The sequence below is a fragment of the Marmota flaviventris genome, chromosome 19 (assembly GCF_047511675.1).
Source record: "Marmota flaviventris isolate mMarFla1 chromosome 19, mMarFla1.hap1, whole genome shotgun sequence".
Classification (NCBI taxonomy): Eukaryota; Metazoa; Chordata; class Mammalia; order Rodentia; family Sciuridae; genus Marmota; species Marmota flaviventris.
The window spans coordinates 24,357,261-24,380,242 of NC_092516.1; the positions used below are offsets into that span (position 1 = coordinate 24,357,261).

The window sequence follows — 22,982 nt, forward strand, 5'->3', positions numbered from 1 at the left end:
GGTGGCCCTGTGTGTAAGCCTCCCTGACTTGACAACCTGATCCTCTAAACTGGGGATTAGGGGTCTCGGGCTCCAACGGCAGTAAGCTGGACAAGGGCCTCTGGATTTCTGATGCTTAAGATTTTATCTTCTCTGCTCAAAAATTCCGGGATAGAGCATTACAAAGGGCTCCATTTGTTCCATAGAACGTTCACAAACGTTCCCGCACTGCTGAAGTGTTTCCGTCTGTTTATCTCCTCCTGCTGTTGGCATTCTAAGTCACAGAGATGTAAGAGGGCCAATGTCAGATGCCATTTTGATATGAAATGTCAACATACTTAAAAAAAGATGATATAGACCATGTTAGAATGTGGTAGTTGTTTAGTGTGTTTCTACTTAACAATTCACTGTTTTGAATAAAACAAATGAGTCAATGGTATAATTATTTTTAAAGAAACACCATTTTTTCAATAAAATAAAATCTATACTATGATAACAAAAATATTCCTTGGGAGATTCCTTTAGGATTAATAAATAAAGGTCTATAAAAACCATTAATAAATAAAGGTGTAGTCAAACCTTCTAAAGTGTTTCAAAGTGACATTTCAGGTGTGAAAGATATCCCACTACTTTTCTACTTCTTTATTACAGAAACCCCAAAATTCACCCTGCAAATTCAACCCTGAGACTAAACATCACAGATCACAACTCTTGGACTGTCCTCCTTCCTCCCTCCTCCTTCAGAAGCTTCATTTAAGGCTGAGGACAGTCGAGGACCGCCTGTGTGTGCTCACTAGATCTGGCTTCCATCTCTAATGGGCACAATGCCCTCAACGTGCCACCTGGACCAGGCAACGCTAAGGAACAGGAGGACCTCAAGATGCTAACACGAGACACACCGTCCCTGCCTGAGAGACAGACACCTGGAGGGCAAAGAGGCCGAGGTAGGCCAAGCCAGACTCAGGGCCCAGGAATGTCACTGGCTTGTCATCTGTCATGTAGGCTTGCTAAGCAGAAAATCCTCAGGCAGCTTCAGAATAGAGATGCATTTGGTGTTGACAGATGAGAGAAAAAACGTGGGACTGCCCCGCCACTCCCCAGCCTCCTTCATTCCCAGGACACAGTTCTCTTCAGCACTTGCCCTTATTAAAAAGGATTAAGGGCCTGCCACTCTCTTTCCATTCCTCTCAAAGCATCCTTCTAGAATGGGGAGTGGGGAGTCTTGCCAACGGAATGCTCCAAGGTGGTGACATCTCAAAGGCCTTCAGGGTGCTGACAAAGGACTTGCCCAAGTTCCAAGACAAACCCAGAGGAAAGGGGCCGCGCTCTCCACGTCCAGTGTGCTTTGTCGACGTCCTGAGGCAAGGCTGTTTCGAGTCTTACTACAAGGTCCACCCTCCTTGCTCTCTTCCTCAGAAGACCTAGAAACCACTGCTTAAGCAAACCATAAAGCTTGACACCATGGACCTTGCTTCTCACTAAGACAGGCAGTCACCCCTGCACCCCGCAGTGTTTCTCACACCCAGTGGGGCCTGGATCAGCATAACAGTGTCACATGGCCTGTTCTAACACCGCCCACCCCCCAAAGCCCGCATTAAGTCAATGGGCGCCATCTTGTAGTGGAGACAGCTAAGAGGTTTAATGGGATTACTGTAACCAACCTATCTAGACTAGTCCTACCTGGTTTTAGCAGGAGGCTACCACGTTAGCACCTAACAAAGGCAGAATTTCAGCCTTGAAACCCTACTTCTTTCCAAAAATAAATGGATGCTTTAGTGCTCACTATGTGCAGCTTTTTGATAAGCTTACTACTCAGAGAATCCAGTGTGACATCAGATTTCTACACCCACAGCCTCACAAGGAAGCGTGGAATCAAAATGCCAATGAGCACCTAGGAAGGTCTGAAACCTCTGCGGGTTTATCTGCCCTCCCCAGTCCCAGGCATTTGTCCCTTTATGAAAAAAATGACCTGTGCCTACATATGTGCAAAGTCTGTAAGCAAAATGCCAGATGCCAGATCTTTACTTCTGCATTTTGTTTTCCAGGAAAGGCTGGTTTACAGCCAGCCAATGACCTGTATGCTAAACTCCAACGCGCGGGTTTCTTTTATTGAAAAATGCTACAGTTAGATAGACCACATGAGCATTTTCCTCTACAACTCAGACAAATACATGGAAGATTTTTATCTGAGGGGCGGGGGGTGGGGGGGGTGGGGGGGAGCTGAGCCTTTTAATTTCTTTGAATGTGCCTAAAGTATTCATTGCCTGACAGTCCACACAGCAGACAGGGAGAGGCCTGCTGTCTGTCTGTCCTTCAACGGAAAGGGCTGGTCCTTCTGCCAGACCCAGGGGGCAGTTCTAGCCTCTCCAGGCTTCCCAGTGTGCTGGAGTGTCTATGGTCGGGTCAAAGCTTGCCACTCTCAAGGGGGCGGGGCCGGGCCATGAAATGTCCCCCAGGTCAACCACAAAACTTAGATCCCAAAGGTGCCAGATCAAAAAAGCAATCGTAGAGGGACACACAGAAAAAATCCATGTTCTTTCCAACATTTGACATGGAAGGCCACGTGTGCACACCAAGGAAACTTCAGGAAGCCTTCCAAAGTCGGACTCCCATGTGGGTGTGCCTAGGTGGGCTCATCCCCGCCTCACAGAGCATCACACACAGGCTTGGCCATTCCTCACTTTTGAGGTCCTATGTCTAATTCTGATATTTTATTTGGTTGCTGGTTTTAATCAACACTGATTTATTTTAGAACTACTATTATATTAGAATTATTTTAAATAATAAACTGAAATGAAGTTGCTTGGTAAACACTAAGTTATCCTACAAAACATGCCCACACCCACTAGGTCTTCAACAATAAGATGATATCTGAGTACCTGATACTGTGCGGCTTCCTAAAATCCACAAGCTTGAATCTAAAATTCATAAACACAATCCAGATGCTTCCAGAACTGGAAAGGAGGAGGAGTTTCTGGTCCTTATTGGGGTGTTAGGCACAGAACTAAGACAGTCACGAGGAGTGATGCTCTAACAGCTATCACCATGACTTAAGTTTAGTGGGTGCTACCAGCTCAAGGGCCACGTGCCCACCCCTTTATCAATGAGCATGTCGACTTGCCAGTCAAGTCTAATTAGACAAATCCTTTTTTAATGAAAAGATTATGCCTTAAACGATCTGCCAATTCCAAGGTTGTTGGCAACTACAAGCTAATTCAGACAAAAAGAGGGGAGAAGAATCCTTAAACCCTAATGGTATCCAAAATGCCAAGGGCTCATTTGACTATATACATCTTATTTATAGAACATCAAATACTAAGTAGATCTGCACACAACGTTCCTGCCCCTTTGCTTCCCCTTTTCCCAAAGGAGACGCTTTCTAGTACCCAAAAGAAACATCTAAGTTAACTGGATGTTCAAGTTAAAAATCAAAGTTATATGAAAAAAGAAAGTGAATTTAAAAAAAAAAAAAAAGTAACCAATCTAGACTATGATCATGAGGAAATGAACCAGGCAGGACTGTCCTACTACGAGACAACCAGGCTGGCCCCTGCAAAATGTGATGTCATTTAACAACATCCAGAGGCATGAAGGAGGGGTGCAGTCATGGGTCTCTTAAGCTTCAATGATTTAGCTCAAACAAAGACACAGCAAGTGAGGCCCGATGTCACGAACTGGTGGCTCTCAGGGCAGGGCAGAGGGGGTGTGGGAAGCTGGTCTTCACCCTTTCTCTAGGCCTGCAAGTCCCTGATGTACGAATGCAGGAGGGTGGGGGTTAAGGGAGAGGAAGTAGGCTAGCGTCCAGCAGACCTGGGTCAGTGTCTGACCACACCACAGCCACAAGCCCCAGAGGAAAGCCACATCCACCTCTGCAAAAGGCAGCACTGGCCATGGACAGATGGACAGACTCAGGAGGGCCACTCTGGCGCCAACACGGTCTATAAGGTGGTCTTTGCAGGCCACCTCTAGAGCAGTGTGAAGACAGTGAAAAACGGAGTCCAGGATGGACAGGAAGCCACGGCGGAGCAGGACCTACACACTTTGGACCCCTCTGTCCCACGGCCACATGTCTGGAACTGTGGGATGCGGGTGGCCGAGGTGTGCAGAGGCTCGAGATGGGCAGCACTGTACACTACACTACCCATCTTTGCCAGGAAGCCCCAGTTCCTCCCACACCCTCCGTGTCCCCTAGGAGTCCCCCCCCCCGCCCCACCTTCTGAGGACACTGATTCAGAGCTAATCTGAACTCTGCTCCTGAGCTGCTGTCCCCAGACCCCAGGACAGCCCCTTCTATGTCTGCAGCTTCTGCACTCAGACTGGCTGACGCGTGGTCCCACTGCCAGCCCTCGCAGGCCTTTGCACCCAGAGAGAAGGTGCTGAGGGCCCAGCACCGGAAGCTGGACATCTGTGTTCTGCAAACAATCAACCCCCAAGGTGGGAAAGAGCCCTGGGTTTCTGTGCCCAATGAGATTGTGAAGACGTAGGAGGCCAGGAGAGCCCAGGCTCCCCTCGTACCTGAGCAGCACCAAGAGTCCTGTTGCTGGCCTGGGGCTGTGGCTCAGGGGTGAGCGCTGGCCTAGCGTGTGTGAGGCACTGGGTGTGAGTCTCAGACCACATGCAAATAAATAAATAAAATAGGTCCATCAACAACTAAAAAATATTTTTTAAAAATTACTGCTGCTTATCTTTCTTAGGGCCACACTGATTCCTCACAATATCTGATACAGGACACCCCTCAGAAATCTGAGCTTCAACTCATTTCCCAAGCTTCCCAAACAAGCCCCTATTTTTTCTTTTGCAGGGCTGAGGACTGGAGCCAGGGCCTCGCACCCACCAGGCAAGTGCTCTCCCACTGAGCCACGTCCCAGCCCTCTTTTTAATTGTTACTTTTTGTTTTTTACAGGGGCACTCAACCACTGAGCCACATCTCCAGCCCTATTTCATATTCTATTTAGAGACAGGGTCTTGCTTAGGGCCTCGCTGGTGCTGAGGCTGGCTTTGAACTTGAGATCCTGCTGCCTCAGCCTCCTGAGCTGCTGGGATTACAGGCGTGCATCATCACTAAATTTTTGAGTCTGGCCTCCAACTTGATGTTAGGTTGGTGGTGGCTTAGAACAAAGCAGCCCGCAGGCTGTGGGAAAAGAACATCAATCAGGTGCCACGGGAAACGCCTGTCAATCAGCAGGACCCCCTGGCGAATCCTGGAGTTCAGCCAACTCCCCTGACCAACTCCAGCAGGACAAGGGACCCTAAAAACACCTTTTCCTGTCCCAAGCCCTTCCCTTCCTGCTGTAAGCCCCATAAAAGTCCAGTCCAGTCAAGCTCCCACGTGGTTTCTCCTCAGGCCCTTCTCCTGTCCACTCTGTGGGTCTGATCAAGTTCTGCCCAGGAGTGAGTCTCAACAAAGCCTCATTCAGCGGCTTTTTGAAATCTGCCTCCTTTGGTTGCTCCCACCTCACGCGATCTTACACCTACAATCTTCCTGCCTCAGCCTCCTGAGCAGCTGGGATTACAAACATGCCTCTCTTGACAAAGTTGAACAACAAGCTGTGTACCCCGAAGGTTCTGGATTTGAAGCCACTTCAAAAGGGATTCCTCAACTACTAAAACCTCACACTTCTTAAGATGGCTGACAAACTGAGACAAGGAGCAGGGACTCCTGGTGAAAGACATCTGGTGGTTAGGACAAGGACAGTACCTTTTCAGAAGGAAGCAGGCTGAGAGCACGGCTGTGTGTTTGCAGAACTCGGATGTCAAGATCCCGCACCACTTGTCCCTCACACACTGCAGAAGGAGGAGGAAGACAGGTACCCAAGCAAATCCTTGGGCCTATGAACACGAGGCCAAACAGGAAGTCCAGCTTCCAATAAAGAAATCCTCATCCATCCGCCTGGTGGCATTCAAAGGAAAACCAGGAGATGCTATAGAACTTTAGATCTGCCTAAGGAGCCCATCCTAGGCCTCAGGGTTTTGGTTTTTTGTTTTTGTTTTTTTAACAGAGGAAGGAGGAGAGCAAGGGGGGGGGAGGGAAAGGGGAAGTGGGCATGGGACAGTGTGCAGCAAGGCCAGTCTTCTGAGTAGGCCTACCCCTGGGGCTGAGCTATCCTATCCCTTTGCCCTGTTTGGGATAGAATGCTCCATGGAAACGCCCTTCTCTGGCTCTGCCTTTGGGTGTGGCCTTCCTAGCTGTCAGTCAATCTGGTGACTGCAGACATCAAGAAGCTAGACTCACCAATAAAAAAAATAAAATAAAATAAAATAAAGAAGCTAGACTCAACACCCTCCCACCTGACCCCTTGCCTCATTTGAATGGCTTCTCCCCAATACAAGGGCTCGGCGCGTGCGCTCTCTCTGTCTTGTCAGGGACCCCCTAAGGTCAGAGAAGCTGTCAGAGAAGCCGTCAGAGGACCCAAAGAAAAAGGTATCTCTGTCTCTGTGGGATTACTCCGTGCAGCCCAGTCCCCTGGAGTGACCCTGAGTGTTTTAGTCGCTCCAACCCAGGCTCCCTTGCATTTCCCCTTTGGGGGCCCTTTGCAGCCTCGTACCCCACACTTTGCAAGGAGATGCTCAGGTTTCCCTCTCAATTTCTTCAACTGGATTGGCACTTGCTGACTCACAAGACGCAGCCCTGCTGGCCCCTGGGGGTGGCACGCCTGGGGAGCGGAGTCCTTGGTGAGGTGCACCACCTGGGCCAGCTGCCTCGGACTCCAGAGCCAGTCTATGCCCAGTGTCAGAACAATGCTGGTGCAGAGCAAGTCCTCCGCACATGCTGGCCATCACCACCAGTTGACCCACACGCCTCAACAGCCTGTGAAAATCCTGGTCATCACCAGGAGACGTATGTCCTAGTCTGTTTGTCATGCCTGTCATCCCCAAGTAGTGGTTACCAACAGTCCTTCTCACTCTGAGAAGTGTCCAGGTCTGGATGGTAGATCCTACAGCCACTCAATCATCACCAAAGAGAGAGGCAGTGCAGGATGTTCTGCAGAAGTGGTGTGGGAAAGTGTCCAAAGTTTATTTGGATCAAGAACTTCAAGAAGCAGGACTGGACCTCGTTGGTACTTTTGTGGTTGTTTTTAAAGCCAAGGACACTCTGAAGACACTGTAGATACAGCACATCTGAGAAGCAGCGAGGCAGAGGGCAGGCCAAGTGTGGGGTGGGATGGAAGGAGGCCCAGACCACAGGAAGGCTCCTGGTTCTGGGAGAGGGACGGAGCTGCTCGAGGTCTTCCCCAGGTGCAGGGAGCGGCCCCAATGAGAGGACGGGTGGGGACCCTGCTCTGGCTGCCCTGAGGATTCAGCTGAGGCAGAGCTGAACCTCAGCTGGGCAACCTGCTCCTCCACCAGAACATTCTGCAGTCCAGGGTGGAACAGAGGAAGGATGACCAGAACCTCACCACGGTGGGCAGCAGGCAGGTGGGTATAATGGGGTCCACTCAGCATGTGTGGTAGTGAGGATCTTTTTGGAACAATTGCCTCTGGGCTGGGAAACGTGTGTGCAGCACAGTGTAAAGAATGAGCGCAGGAGTCAGAGTCCAGCCTGGGCGATGTAGTGAGACCACATCTCAAGACAGTGAAAATAAACAAGTCAGCAAATAAGTAAGTAACAGTGGCTCAGAAATGACACCCTGCACAGCCCTCCAGCCTGGCACTTGCTGTGTGCCCCTCAGTCCCAGGGCGGGGCCTGTGGCAGGGTGTCATTGCAACTGAAAGGAAATATTAAGATGTATCGACTATCCTGCGAGAAGAGCACCAGCCGAGGAGGGAATGCGAGGAGGGAATGCGCTTTGCAGATGAACTTCAGCCAAAAAATACAGAAAGGGTCAAGGCCCCTGTTGCTCCCAGCCATCCAAGCCTGGATCCAGCAGGCTGTCTGTAGAAGACCCTCTGGAGGCAGGCTTGGCCACACGATGCAGGCATCAGGTGCCTCAGCCTGAGCTCACCACTTAGCTGTGGCCCCACCCACAGTCAGTGGGTCAGCGGGCCAGCTGCAGTCTCCTCACAGAGGGGGAGCCTGACTCTGCGCCCAGCTGCAGCACTCCCGGGGGCCCAACCTGCAGAACTCAAGTCCTCACCCTACAGCACTGCATCCCCACAATGGCCAGAGCACAGAGCAAGCCTGCATGTCCACCACCAGCCAAGGGATCAGGAAAACACGGCAGGGGTACCCGGTGGGGTTTCAGTCCACCGTAAAGGATGAAGTTATGTCATTCACAGGAAAATGAAAGGAAATGAAGACATTAAGAAAGTAAGCCAAACTCAAGAAATCAAGGGTCACCTGTTTTCTCATATGTGGAAGCTGGAGAGGCTGTGCAGGGGTCCCACAAAAAATGCACGGCAGAGTAGTAGTACCTGGAGGATGGCTGGAGGAAGGGGAATACTGGGGGACACTGGCCGAGCTACACTGTGTGCATGGTAAACACCTCACAAGAAGTCACACCATTTTACACAACCACTATGCACTAGTAAAAGCTACGGGGGGAGGAAGAAAAACTGGACAGCACATACAAGGGACAGAGGAACAAGCTAGTGACCCCACGAGGGCTTACAGCATATGAAAGCCTCCAGGACAGCTGACCTAGCTCATGTAACCAGCCAGAGACTTGGGGAACAGGGGCTAGGGAGAGGGCGGGCGCATGGGGATGTGAGCAGTGTGGGAAGTGGCACTGGGGACAGCGGGGCACAGGTGCCACTGGGGGTCCTGCACACCTGCCCTGTAACAACACACAGCTCCTTTCCCTACTGAAGGGCACAGCCACCCACAGGGCCAAGCAGCATGGAGCCCGAGTCACACGGAGACACCACCACACGGAGAAAGAGTGTGCCCATCTCCTAAGCATCACGGGACCAGGCCAAGGCGACTCGGACAATGCTTTCCATGCCCAGTGAGGTCTGAGAGCTTCCATTTTTTGAAGCTTGTGATTCCTGATAACATTAAATTCACTTTCTTGTGTAATATTCACAATCTTACTCACTTTCTTGTGTAGTGTTCACATTCTACACACCTTGGGGCCGATGTTGAATTCAGATATACTGGAAACGGCATTTACACTTGGAAAGCATCAGCACCTGTGAATCTCAGCCTACCCTGGTAGCTCCTGCACCTCACAGAACCATCTGGGGGGACAGCCATCTGTCCAGACAATCCTCTGCACCACAGCTCTGACGTGGCTCCAGCTGAGGACCACTGCTGCCAACACCTACCCCTGGAGTCATCTAGAGGAGCGCTCCTACTTAGGTCATATGCAAAACTGCTATGACATTTTTTGGAAAACTCAACTTAATGATTACAATTTTGGAGTCTCAACACTGCTGTCCTTTACTCTCCAGTCCTGCACGGCCACGGTTTGATAAAGAATTTGCTTGGTACTTTGTTTACAAAACAGGTCCTGGGGGTGGAGCCCTGGTGCCCAGGACTGTGTGTCTTGTGCTGTGCTGACCCTTCCTTCCTGCAGGTGGCCAGTGGCATTGGTTGCAGCATCTGCCAAGCAGGAACTGAGCAGAACGGCGTTTCTGGCGTTTTTCTGGGAAGTCGTTGCGCAAGTTAGCTCAGCAAGACACTGGCCCAAGGTCATGGTTCCCAGCCTCGTTCAGATCAGCACAGGCCCAGCTACAGGCCTTGCCTCTGCCACGCACACAGTAGGCCTGCTCACCAGGCTACAGTGTGCAAAGGCTGGAACCCAACGGATCAGCTGCATCTGACATATAAAAGAAAAAGACAAAGAAACATGCCCAACAAGGGCCACGCCTATCCACGGTTCAACAGCACACGCATTCAGGGAGGGAGTCTGCGGACGACTGCCCAGGTGTTCCTCCTCACACCTGCACCATGGCTGTGTGCTTCAGAGGACCCAGAAGGCTCCCTGAGCAAAGGGTGGCCCTGCCCCTGCCATCTCTAATTCTGAGAGCCTGGGGAGCACCCTGAGGCCTTGCACACCTAACGACATGGGGGCTGGTATTGCGGAGCCATCTTGCAGGGGCCAGACCGCAGAACCAGGGGCCCACACCCGTCCCTGCACCTGAATCTCTTCGGCCCTCCCCCTTCAATAGTGGGCTCCTCACCAGGAGAGGCCTGCCTGTCCACGCTCTATAAACTAAATCCTGGGCCAGGACCGTCATGGCCCTCGGAGGCAGGGAGGAGGAGGCCTGCAGTGCAGCCTTTCTCACAGGCTTAACAGAAGCCCAAGGGGACGGCGTGGGGGACTAGGGGAGCCAGCTTTTGCCATGATGCAAATGGCCACCAGAACCTGGGCCACTCTCCCCGCCCTGCCCCGCAGGTCTGCCTCCTGCCCGCCCCACGCCAAGGTGTCAGTTGTTCTCCTGTAGGGGAATGACAGCCGCTTGTCACGCAGCACATGAGAGGCCTCACTTGCAGCAGTAACTAGCATGCCACCTCCAAAGCTGTCATTCTCTGGTGTCAGCAGAACCCACTGTTCAAAGATTTGCTCTGACACGAACCAGGCAGCGCCGGGACTGTGATTGCCGAGGACTCTCCGTGCTCCACTCCGCTGGCAGCCGCTTGGCGCCCAGGGTTTGTTTCACCCAATTATTTGTTTGTCACTTGGAAGCCCAGGATGTCGAGCAGGTACTGGGGAGGTATTTTTGGCCTGACACACAGGCAGAAAGCATAATGAGGCCCTCAGGTGAAGGTCTGGTTTGTCAGCTGGGTGCTGGGATGATGTGCGGCGAGAAGCGAGCAGCAATTAGGGTATTTGAATAGGATAAGATACCTGGCAGGTGCCGGGAAGCTCGGAAAGTCGCCTAACTTTCAACACACCAAAACCCTCAGAGTAGGCAGATTTCAAGTTGGTCTGGAGCTAACACAGGAGGAGATGTAGGAGCTCTTCCCTCCACCTGAAGGGCCTGAGAAGGCAGAAGGCTCAACCCAGGCATCTGCAGGACCTGAGGGCACACTCTGGGGGAGAGTCTTGACCAAACAGCACAAGGGGTCATTCTGTCAACTGCCTACTCCTTGGGGCACGTGAGCCAGGGTGGAGGTGAGAGTCGCCCCTGTTGCCTGTGGAAGCCACGAGTCCTCCTTCCCCGGAGCAGAAACCAAACTTACTGATGCCTACATCTTGGGGAGAGGCCATCACGCAGGGCAACTTGGCCCGAGGCCAAACGCAAAAGAGCAAGACCATGAGTTTCCTGTGGTCTAATGCTCCAGAGCCCCGGCGCGGTGCCCGGCCCTGACCCAGGGACTTGCTTCCCAAGGTCCTCACTGGGCCATCTGTGGCCTTCCTCCTCTCCAAGGTTTCTGACCTCAGGTGAGGGGGTGCTCCTGCAGGTGCCTGTGGATGGTGGTGACAGCACTGCCCTGCCCCTCCTCAGGCCCACTTGGGACTCCGGTTGGGCCACCTCTCAGGGAACCCCTGAGACCTTTCCTAACAGATGCCAGGAGAACACAGCTAAAGTCCAGCAGCGGCAAGGCCCTGCTGAGAGAATGAAGTCCCCCTTGTCTCGCCTTTTAGCCAAAGGCAGGTGAGAAAAAGACTGCCCAGTAAGAAGAGCTGGACCACCCGGGAGAATCAGGGTCCGCCAGCTCAAGGGGACAGGAGGTGGGGACAGCCCCATGACCTAGATGCCCAGCCGCGTTCACCCGAGTGAGTCACCTCAGAACAGAAGCTGCCTGGCACTCACCCCTGGGGTGCCCAGGCGGGGACCTTCTCTGGCATTGGCCCCGCCCCCCCATCTCCCCTGTGGCAATGCCTGCCTAGGAGACAGGGAGTGATGCCAGTCAACCCACTGAGAAGTCGAGGACGGAGGTGCCCACACCCTGGCCTCCTACAGACGGGGCCATACGTTTGCTAGGCAGCCGAGGCCGCCTGTCTGCACCATCCGTCTATCTGCACTATCCGGGCAGGAAAAGGGCACCATGCTTTGTAACAGCTGGCTCCTGAGCTGCGGAGGCTCATGCTGCTCTCCTATGCCCTCGTGCCCAGGCTCCATCTCTTGCCCCTAAGATCTTCCTTACAGAGCAACAGTCCCTCTTGAGGGGCCAGAGGCCTAATCTCATGACCCCTCACCAGCCTGGACTGAAGTCAGGCCTGACTAGTACCCGGCGCTACATCCCTCAATGCAGGCCACTCTCTGGCAGCTCTCGAGGGACGGAACACTGCAGCCCAGACATTGGCCTTCCAACCACAGGAACGTCAGAGTCCGTCCCATTGTTTAAAGTTACAGTTAGAAAAGCAAGTCAAATACTGAGATTCACTGACTGGGACAAGAAGCTGTGCGCAGGTGCCTAGGTCTTGTATCCTTGTAGTGTGCCAACCTGTCCAGTGTGTAGGCATCAAACTCAGAGGAGACGTGCAAGAGGGCAACGGACGGACCCACCCACAGACCCTTAAAGCTCCCCCAGTCCTGGCCATGGTTTAGTTAGCCGACGTAACAGCAGCACTGATCTTGAGCGGAAGACTCGAGGGGTAGGTTTCAGCTGACAGAGAGCTCAGGTTGGCACACTGTGGCTCAACAGGTAACACGCTCCACAGGCCTCTGAGGGCTGGTCTGTCTCTGGTTGGCTGACCTTTCAGGGTTCATCTTAGATCAGCTTTGCGTCCCAATAGCCTTAAGACTATTTTTTTTTTTAAACTAGTAAGTGACTTCTTTGCCATGACACCACTTAAAAAGTTTAAAAGAAACTTGCCCAGCAAGTGGAGGCCCTGGGTTCAATCCCTAGTACTGCCAAAAACAAACAAAAAAACCCCAACAATACAAAGAGGGGGAGGGGGAAGCAAGTTTCTTTCAGCATCTGAAAGCAGTTGAAACTCTTCCTGTTCTGGCCATGTGCCAGAGCCCTGCGAGGTGGTCAGTGCTCACTATTTGTTGAGTGAAAGGATCAATTTCAACATGGCTTCTCCTGTAAGCCAACTGAAGAAATAAATGGAATAATCATTGATGTCATTTATTTAGCAGGTGACAAATCTGGTTTTAGAAGACTGCTTGTCAAATCCAGGTTTTGGATGAAGTTTTCTGGTAAGAAGCCTGAAGAGATGGGCCCAGGAGGCTGGGGGAGTTGGCAGTCAGGGAGAGGAGATTTACTATGGAAAACCCATCCTGGCTATAAACAGATAATGAGAAAATGATGTCATCGTGGCTAAAATTAGGTTTTAGTGTTACTCTGCTGAGAGATGTGAAAGGTGATAGATAAGAGGGAAAATGTTTTCCAAGTGGCTTTTAAAGGCATCCAAATATAACCGCCTCCCACATCAGTCTATTAACGGGCACACTTGAGACACTTCCCTCTTCAGAAGGACTCTTAGAAAAGCAATGATGTGCTCTCAGCCTCCGTCTTTACAAGAGAAGGTTTACGAGGGTCAGAGAAGCAGACTTGAGCGCCCTAGAATGCGGCTCCCCATTAGCAGCTGGGCCCCACGTGCCCCAGCACAGATCAGGGCCTGAGCCTGCGTGGTGGTGGCAAGGGAAATGCCCCTGTGTGAGCTCCCGATTGTCACCACTGAAACCTAGGGCAAGGCAAAGAGGGCTCACTGGCAGGCCTGGGAGTGGGCGTGGGGCAGAGGCTGGGAGAAGGACCCTCCTCTGAAGGCCAGGAACTGGGGGGGCCTGAATCTGAGCTCTGTGGACAGGACAGTGGGAGCTCTCCTGGGTGCTGGACAGTCCTGGTGGGAACTGCCACCCTGCAGAGAACATGAGCTATCTGGGGAAGGTGTGGGGAAGCCCTGAGGAGACCCTCGCCTGGCTGGGGGTCCCTGCCTGTGCCCTCCCACAGCACCAACTTCCTCTATGTCCCTCTATTTACCAACCTGTTTTGCTCGCCCGTCAGTGAGGACAGAGACCCTTATTTGATCCTCTGCTGTGTCCCCAGGTCCTGGCACAGCATGGCTGTCAGAAGCACCTGCCTTGAGACAGCTGGACCTGGTTTCACCACTAACTGGCTGTGTGAGCTGGCACAAGTTATTTACTCACTCTGATCCTGCCTCCTTATTTGAAAACTGAGTGAATTATGTGAAGAGTGCTTAGAACACTACCTGGCAAAAAGCAAGTACTCCACGACGAATGCCAGCTGTCCCCACAGAACTCTAGCACCCTCACACAGGGTAGAGACACCATCTCTAAGTTACTTTCTAATGGACGAGCTGCTGTGAAGGTAGATGAGGTCATGCCTATCAAGTGCTCAGCCAAGTATGTGACCCCATCAAAATACAGCACAAAGCAGCCAAGTACTTTCTATATAATACTCTCATTTAATCCTCATAGAAACTAGGATAGGCTTGGCTACTCCAATTTTACAGAAGAAAAAACTGATTCTAAGAAGTTGTAAGTAGCCCCAGTCCTGCAGCTATTAAGCAGGGAAGCTAAGATTCTACCCTGTGCCTGTGTCCACCTGGAACCCACAGCCTACATGCTAACTCAACCCTACGACACCTCTACTCTGCACTACAGTGCTGGTGCCAGTGCGGCAGACCAAGTTTCTTCAGATTAGTCATGAAGAGCTAAACGTCTGGCCAGTCCACAGATGTCCCTCACAGTCCTGGAAGTCACTTCTGCCTTCTAGAGTAGCTCTGCCCATAGTCCTTCAAAGCCAGCAATAAGCTAAGCCAGGTGAATTACAAGGAAGCAGTTAATTCCCTGAGGACTTAAGTGATCCAGATAACAGGGACTGAGCAAGGGGCCTGGGCAGAGCAAGGGGCCTGGGTGAACAGGTCTCTAGGCAGTGGCAGTGCAGCACCCTCTGTCTGCACCAGCAGCAGGTCCTGGCCTTGGGAAATGGGCCCCAGGTGACAGCATCACCTGCACTGTTTTCCTTCCTTCCAGGTGTGTCCCTCCTCTCTGTGCATCTTCCCTTCCACTGATGGCAGGCTTGGCCATGTGACCTGCTCTTGCCAATGTGATGGCTGTGACCTGAGAAGGCCTGGTACAGAGGCTGTCTCTGTCCTGTCTCCCAGGAAAACTACCACACAGGTAGCCCCAGGAGGAGGAGGCGGCGGCCACACCCGCAGCACCAGCCCATGTCCAGCACCAGCCAATGTCCGGCTGACACCACCAGGAGACACTGGAGGTTATTTTGTTACTGTAGCAAAAATGTACAAAGGCCAACTAACAGGCCTATTAATCAGAAGGGCCAAGACCTCGCGGGCTACGCGGGCCACTGTGCACCAGTGAATGATTTCCACAGAGAGCCCAAGGGGCAAAGTGACGTTTTACCCTAAGCCATGCCAGCGGCACTGTATTTATTTTCCAACTCCTGGATTCAGTTCCTGCAGAGAGGCTTACTCAAATGGAAAATCCTGCACATCAGACCCACAGGGACCCGAGAGAGCACTCCACAAGGGACCGGCTTCTTCCACTCCTACCCACAGGCCTCAGGGGGTGGTTAGGAAGAGAGCCAGAGACAACGCCTCTTGTGACCAGCTTTCTTTCCTCCTGGAGGCAAAATGAGTCTCCAAATACCAATTCATGGGCCACTTCTTGTAATTGGGCCTTAGAACGTACCCTCCCAGTACATCCAGACAGGCTCAGCAGGTCCACAGAGATCAAGCCTATGGAGGGTGGGGGGTTGGAGTCTCGGGGGACAGGAGGAGGGACAGAGAACCTCTGAGTCTCCCTGGCGGGTTCAGGAGCAGAATTCAACAGAGAGACGTTTCTGCTTTTTAAAGCACAGACTGAGCAAGGAGGTATGTTAGCTCCAGGCTAAATACAAGACAGCTGAGCAAAAGTTCAGGCACCATGAAATTAATAAAATCATTGTTGCACTAGCTCCAAAGGTTCAGGAATAAACTGGTAAAAATCCGAAATGCACGGAGCAGATTACTCGAGTGGGAATCAATCATCTTCTCCTCTGAGGGCTCCTGGCACTTCCTCGTCCAGTGTGTGCACTGGGTCCATAATTCACCAAAGTTGCTTCCCGAGACTGAGCATTGCTGGGCTTTCCCAGTAATTGAGACAAATTTTGTTTGTTAAATAAATTCCAGGCAAGAGTGTCTGACTTGTGCACGGGAAAGGAAAGAATTCTTAGTAAGCTGCGAAACAATGGAGTTGTATCTTATCTGAGGAACTTACTGCGCTTGCCTGTGTGTGTTTTACTGCCAAAATAAAATAAATTGAATCAGCTCACACATGATAACATGCTCTTTCCTAACTCATACTAATTGCTTGGCTAATTGATGTTTGTTGAACTTTCTCCATTTCATTGAGTGATTAGGTACAAAGCTAACAGTTGACATCTGTAGGCGCTTAACTGGCGTCTGTAATTACTGTTAATGTTAAATAATTGTTAGTTAATTGGAGTGGTAACTGACTGAATGGAATCCAGATTGTGAAGCAAAAAGAAACCTAGTTAAATAAACATACATTTTCAGAGAAAACAACATTTTTCTGCAGTTGTCAGAAACCAGAAATGATCAGAGGCCGTGGGTCTGTGCAGGCCTCCTTCACTCGGAGCTGGCCAGTACTTGACAGTGTCCAGGGAGGGCCCTTGTGGTCATTTAACTTTCTTCCTTCAAGGTCTGAGGATGGATTTGAGGCTTTTGTTTTCTTGATCACAGTGGCGCCCAGGAAGGGTATATGACTCTGGAGGCCAGCAGGACAGGGTGAGGGGCTGACACCTGAGCCTTCAGCCAGCCTGCCAGGCTGGGGCGGCTCCTTCCGAGGACCCAGTGATCACTAATAAAACAAGCGCAGGGCTTGGGAGTCTGAACAGGGCCTCCAGCGTCCCTTACACTCTGATGGGCTCCCAAGTGGGCACAGGGCATCTGGGCCTGGGATCCGGCTTTCTGCCTTCCCCCTGGAAAGCACTGAGTGCGTCCCCAAAGACACCTGGAAATCCTCTGCATGGAGCACTGTCCACCTCTGCCAGAAGAGCAGCGCTGGGAGCCTGCTCTACCCAGGCCCTGCACACGCAGCAGGCCTTCTGCAGGAGGACCAGCGGCAACCATGGGACACAGGTCGAGAGAGACATTCGTCACAACATGGAGTAGTTCTGGGCTCTTACTGGAGGCTTCACACCAACAGAACAAAGTATCTGTTTCCAAGAATTTTCAAAGAAGAACTCCACACAGCAGCTTCTTTCTAGAGGCTGCTTCCAAGGGAAGGTCAGTTTCTGTGACAAAAGGGGCTGATGGCGCTACTTGCAGTTCCAGGGGGAGGAGGCGCTCAGGACTTTGTCTCCCACCAGGCACCAACTACCCTTCAGCACCATTTAATTCTCCACACACCAGACATCTCCCTCTCCTAAAAACCCCAGGGAACACGCTCCAACAGCACAGAAAAGGTCCAGGGGGAGAAAAATCAAGACAAGTGATGCTCCAACGTCCCCTTAGCTGGGATCTAAGAGGTGACAAAAGCTCAGCTAGTGCATAGAGCTGAGGCTGGCCTGTCCACTCCTGCGCATACGGGAAGGCCCTTGTACCTCGTCCTGCATGCCTACCTGTACCTGGCCACCACGAGGACCGGAAACGTTCCCCTTGTGTTCTTTATATGTGGACTCCAGTCTAAACCATCTGTTTTCTTAGAAAGCCAGCCCACAGTCCACAGCAGTATCTCCATGCACTTGGAATCGTTCCAAGGGGAGGGACTTTCCTCAAAGCCAATGGTGGCTCTGGTGGTAATGGAACTCTTAACCATTTTTTGTTGAGAAACCAAGGAATTCCCTCATGTCTAAACCTTACGAAATGGTGTCACAGCCATTAGGGATGCACAGGCGCCTAGTTTCTGAGCCAGCACTATTTCTGGGTAACCTGTTTCTCGCCTCTTTCCTCAGAACTCAGGCTATTTTTCAGTCAGACCTTCTTTCCAAGATGCTGATAAGCCATACGACCAAACACGCAAAGGACACGCCTAACCTGGGGCTCCATCTCATCTGAGTCCCCTGAGAAACCCTCAGCACAGAGTCAGCCCAGGAGGCTGGGCACGGTCCACTACGAGGTATGGTCAGGCCTTGGCAGAGTCAGATCCAGCTCCAGGTGGTGCTCATCATGGAGACGCAGCACCCACTCGGACTCCCCAGGGCTGATCTGACCGGGTGTGGTGGGTCCTGCCCAGGAGGGTGCTCACGGCAGGAGGGAGCAGAACTCAGGACCCCTTCCCAGCTGGACTATTTCCCACTCCAGCCCCCCAGAGATGCCCATTAGCTGGGCACAGCTCCCTCCCTGCTGGCTCAGGGCCTTTGCCCAGGAGGGTCCAACTCTACAACCTGAGACAAAGGTGGAGGAAAGAAGGGGTGAGAAAGTCGCAGGGTCCATGTCTGGCTTGCCTAGCTTGCTGATCAGTCCTGGGAGGAGTCAGGAAGGGAGGTGGCTCAGGGCCTTCCTCCTCCCAGTGTGGATCTTGGGCCCCCCTCAGGGCTGGAATCCAGAGAACAGAAGGCTCCACAACACCTGACCACTTGCTGCTCCTCCTCCCACCTCCCATGAAGGCTTCCTTCTGTTCCCTCCTTGGGGCTCTGCTCTCAGTCACCAGGAACTGGAGAAGAGACTCATCACCCAGCAGGATGAGTGTGACTGCAAGCAGCCAGAGCCTCCTTCCTGCTCTTAACTACACATCAAAGTGGCAAGGCCACAGGGAGGAGCACCTGAGAAGGGGCAGTAGCACTGGCCAGTCCCTCTAGGAATGAAAGCTCCACAAACTGGGGTGCGCATCCTGCTGCTCTTAGGGCAGTTTGTCCTGCTAAACAGGGACAGTAAGTCAGTTTCTCTGTTTCTGTCTCAGTGGGAAAATTAATTTTTTCTTTGGCAGATGGTTGAGTAACAAAGACAGAAGGATTCATAAAATTCACATGAACATCCTGTAAACATTTAAACACATAAAGATTAAATAAGGCAACCATGACCTTGATTAAACTATTTTTTATGTCTACAGCATGAATCCCTACAATGCAGAGGCCCAACTCCACCCTGCCTCGCGCTGCATTGCGTGTTGTGCGCACATGTAACCACGTGCTGCTTGGTTAGCTTCTTTCCAAACAGGAAATACAAGGCATTCATGGAAGCCATGTTTGGAACACCTGGAAGGAAAGCTCTGACTGGTTCTCCATTGCCTCGAATGGACTCTACAATATGGGAGTCAAAACAAAGTCCTCGGACAAGTTGTAGAAAACACATTCCCTGAGCCCTTGTTTCAGCCCTTTCCAGTTAGTGTTTTGTTCCCACCAGAGATGCTGGCCAGGGCTGATTTCACCATGACTGGCAATCCTGGCCAACAGGGGCTGAATGACCGGTTCAGGCTCAGGAGCAGACAGGCAGGACCTGAGCCCCAGTCTTGTTCAGCTCAGAGCATCCTCTCCAGCACTGTAAAGCCCAATGTCAAAGCCTCCTCCCTACAATCAGCTGGTGAGATTAGCACTGCCCTCCTGCAGGGAAATTTTATGGACTGACTCTGCCAGCATAACCTCACCAAGAGCTTAAAGCCACGCTCCTCTCAGGCCAGAATACTGCCAGGCTTCTGAGAGGGAGAGTCTCCAGATGGAGGGACATGGTGTCAGCTCCCCCACACTGTCCTTAGACTGCTCAGCACGCTGAGGCCTTGAAGGTTTTCCCAGCAGTGTTTGTTACCTGGTGTAGATTTGCCCTTTCTTGCAAGGCTTTTTATTGCTCTTGGCTAAAGACACCGGACAGAGACAGCAAACCTAACTCTCAGGCAGGCAGGCTGTTCTGCAGGAGAACTTGAACTTGATGTGCTGGGAGCTGACAGTTCCTTGGAGGCCCTGTCAACCATCCATCCAGTAAACACCGGCACTACCCAGAGCAGAAACAGACCCAAACCCAAGCACAGAACAAGACTCTGCACCTGTCTTGAAGCAATTATTGACATTATCGCTGCACAATGAATCTCTTTTTGAAGTTGTTTTCCTGATATTTAGCAGTTTGAATACTAATCCCCTTAACAAAACTGCCCAGGCCTCCCCCTGCGATGCCTTCTCTCCAGGGAGGGGTGCGGGTACCGGGCAGTCTACTTTGCAGCACCTGGATTTGCACTGATTCCGCTCTTGTCATTCATGTTACCAACAAGAATTAGCATAAGGCATTAAGGGGAAACTCTGGAGGAGAAAAGAAAGGCCATTTTGATGGAAATAAGGGGCAAAGGAATAATCTGCCATCAACTAAAATGCTTATTTGTGTATGGTTTCCCAAGCAAAGCTTAGAAAAAGCCTATGTTGATTTTAGTACACAAAGAAACCTTAATCCTTTCAAGGCGACTAAATCACCCCCAGAAAAGCAGCTCAGAAGAAAGGGCCCTGTCAGGGGATGACTATTCACAACCAAATAGATGCCACAAATCACACTCTGTAAGTAAACAAAAATAAGAATGTGGGAAAGGTTGACTGGAGGGGGGGGGGGGGGGCAGGGGGGCAGCTCTTCAGTCCCTCTCCATCACCCTGAGGGGTCTTTCAGGGCCAGGGAGGCCCAAGGCCAGCCCAGAGCCAGAGCCTTCAGGGCAGCCCCAGGAAGGGGAAACACATTCCAAAGCTTTTAATAGCAAATTAGCAAAAGAAAGACTCAGTCCTGTCTGGCTGTTTGGGCAGGTCAGGAGTCCCAGAAGCCTCTTCTGTGCCCTCCCCTGCTCAGTCTCCCTCTGGTACCCTGAGTTCTCACAGGACACCCCACTGTCTTCCCAAGCTCTTCCCTCATCAAAATGAGCAGTAAACAATTATGTATTTTTACGCATGAGCACTGTCTGCTAGGAACTGCACATATCTTCTTTTATTGGGCTTTTAGCATTATGGATAACAAATTTATACAAACTTTCAGTCCATCAAAAAATATGATGAAATATAAAACTGGAACTCTATTACGCAATAAAAAAGATAAAATTCAATATGACAGTAATTCTAGGAGTAACAGCAATCACATGAGCACACACACCTCAAGGGAACGCTAAACATAATGTACTATTTAAAATTGCAGTTGGTTCAAATTCCAAAATAATCTGGGAGTCAAAATAACTGCACTTGGAAATGTCTTACTAACCAGCTAACAAAAATGCTAGCCAAGGCACCCGGAAGGCTGAAATGGCCTCACAGTCCCCTTGAAGAGAAGCCACTCTTATCCAGGGCTACCAAGATCCCCGGTGTGACAGAGAGAAATTATCACAGGCAGACCATCTTCTTTATTTAGCAATTATCCTGCAAGGCCCTAAATCAGGTTCTATAGTGGAAAAGCAAAGACTAAATAGTTTGTATAATTTATACCTTTCAAATTACACACCTTCAAAGCCCATGATTAGAGACTTCCCTAAATTTCATTATTTCCAACAATACTGCTACAAATGAAAACTGCCAAGAAGCCTACTGGCAATGATTTAAGATAAGTCCTCCCTTAATGTACTGCTATATCATTAGCCTCTCTTACTCTAGATAGAGGTCTGAAAGAAATTAATGGGGATAGTGCATATTTAAATTCTGCCCTCTTGGCTCGTTTATTAACTTTACAGAAAGCCCACAGCAGAGTAAGGCTTGGTTTATGGCCGCAGCACTGTGAATACTAAGCACCAAGGGTCGGTCACTGCAGTGGGCACTGTAGGGGACTACTGAATCCCTCTGCTAGGGAGCTGGCAAGCCACAGCCAAGCTAGGACATCTGAGAGACCTTCCCGCTTGCAGCTTCCCACAGGAGGCCACAGTCACACGGGCAGCAGTGGGCTCCCACCCAAGGACTCAGCGTGTTCTTTTAAGATACTCTTAATGCATCATAAACGTTCAGATCTGTCTCAAGCATAAGCACAGAACGTGAACAGCAGCTCAGAAGGAAAAGCAGAAGACCACACTGGTGTCCTTTCCTTTCCTCCCAGACGAGGACAACAAGGAGATTCACGTTAAAAAAGCCACCACTCAGAAGAATGAAGGAGCCTTACCTTTGTTCACAATTACAGTGTTGAAGAGCTTTTCAGAGCTGGCATCTGAAGCCTGAAAAACAAGAAGGGGAGGAAAGGGTTAGGCCTGCTGTTGACACTGTGGGCCCATCACCAATACCACCACCTTAAACTACTTCACTCCTTTGAGTACAGCCTAACAGGGAGAGCAGCGTTTCCTGAATCATCCACAAGGTGGTGCCAGCCTACTGCTGGAGAGGGCTGCAGGGCAGCTATTTGCTGGAGAAAAAAATCAGCTTTTAAAAATGTGTCCTTATTAGACATATTATCTGTGCAAAACATGTTTCTATGAGATGATACACAAAGCAATTCAGCTCATTCGCATAATGATTTTCCAATTTCGCTGACAGATCATTATTTTGGAAATGGTATTTTTGCATGCTACTTGCAGACATGCCTATTTTTCAATTTTCTCCACAAATCAGAATTGCCTACTATTTAATGCTAAGCTTTTTTCACTAAAGTGTCAGCCAATACCCCCAGAAATTAATTTTCATCTGATGAACCTAAAGATCCCTATTTCTCAGAGTCACCAGGACGAGCTTATGACCAGACACAAGCGACCTGCCCAGACCCCGTCACTGTACATGCCACCAGCATGAGTCCCTTCCCATTTTCTACAGCTCATGTCTGCTAATTATTAGAGTGGCTTGAGGAAAGCGAAATAAGCCTGTCTAAATAGCAAGACGAAAGCCAATTTAAATTATACACTGAGTTCTGGAAAATAAACATTTAAGTCGGTTTAGTGGAAAATGCTGGAATGTTTCAGAAGCACCGAATATTTGTAGGACTTGAAAAAATAAAAATGAAGCAACGTGCTACATGAATTTTAAGGTATATTTCCACTCAAAGGCATAACAACCTCCTTCACACTTCACAAGCCACGCAAAGGAAGGCATGCAATGTGAGGACACCAGGAGCAGGATCTGAGGTACAGTGCTTTCTCACTCTGGGGCCAGCTTTTAGGGACAAAGAAGATACTCTGCTTAGTCTTTCCTTGTTACACTGACGAAGATGAGACATTCCAGTGCACATCGGGGAGACGTTCTGTTTTCAGTGCAGGTGATTAAAAAAAATGACAAAATATTTTTACTATGGCTATTTTCCCTTTCCTTTAATTCTAATATTCTATCTATAGGGATAGTTCAGAAGATTAATGGAACTGAGGGGGAAAATTAA

General features: G+C 50.6%; 1 protein-coding gene across 4 annotated transcripts in view; it reads right to left on the reverse strand.

Annotated features, from left to right (window-relative positions):
• Positions 1-22,982, reverse strand: part of Auts2 (activator of transcription and developmental regulator AUTS2) — a 1,136,204-nt gene that overhangs the window by 60,141 nt on the left and 1,053,081 nt on the right. For all 4 annotated transcript variants that reach the window (XM_027948695.2, XM_071605467.1, XM_027948694.2 and 1 more), the window contains exon 6: positions 21,786-21,837. In XM_027948695.2, coding sequence (XP_027804496.1) covers positions 21,786-21,837 — 52 coding nt within the window. The remainder of the gene's footprint in view (positions 1-21,785; positions 21,838-22,982) is intronic.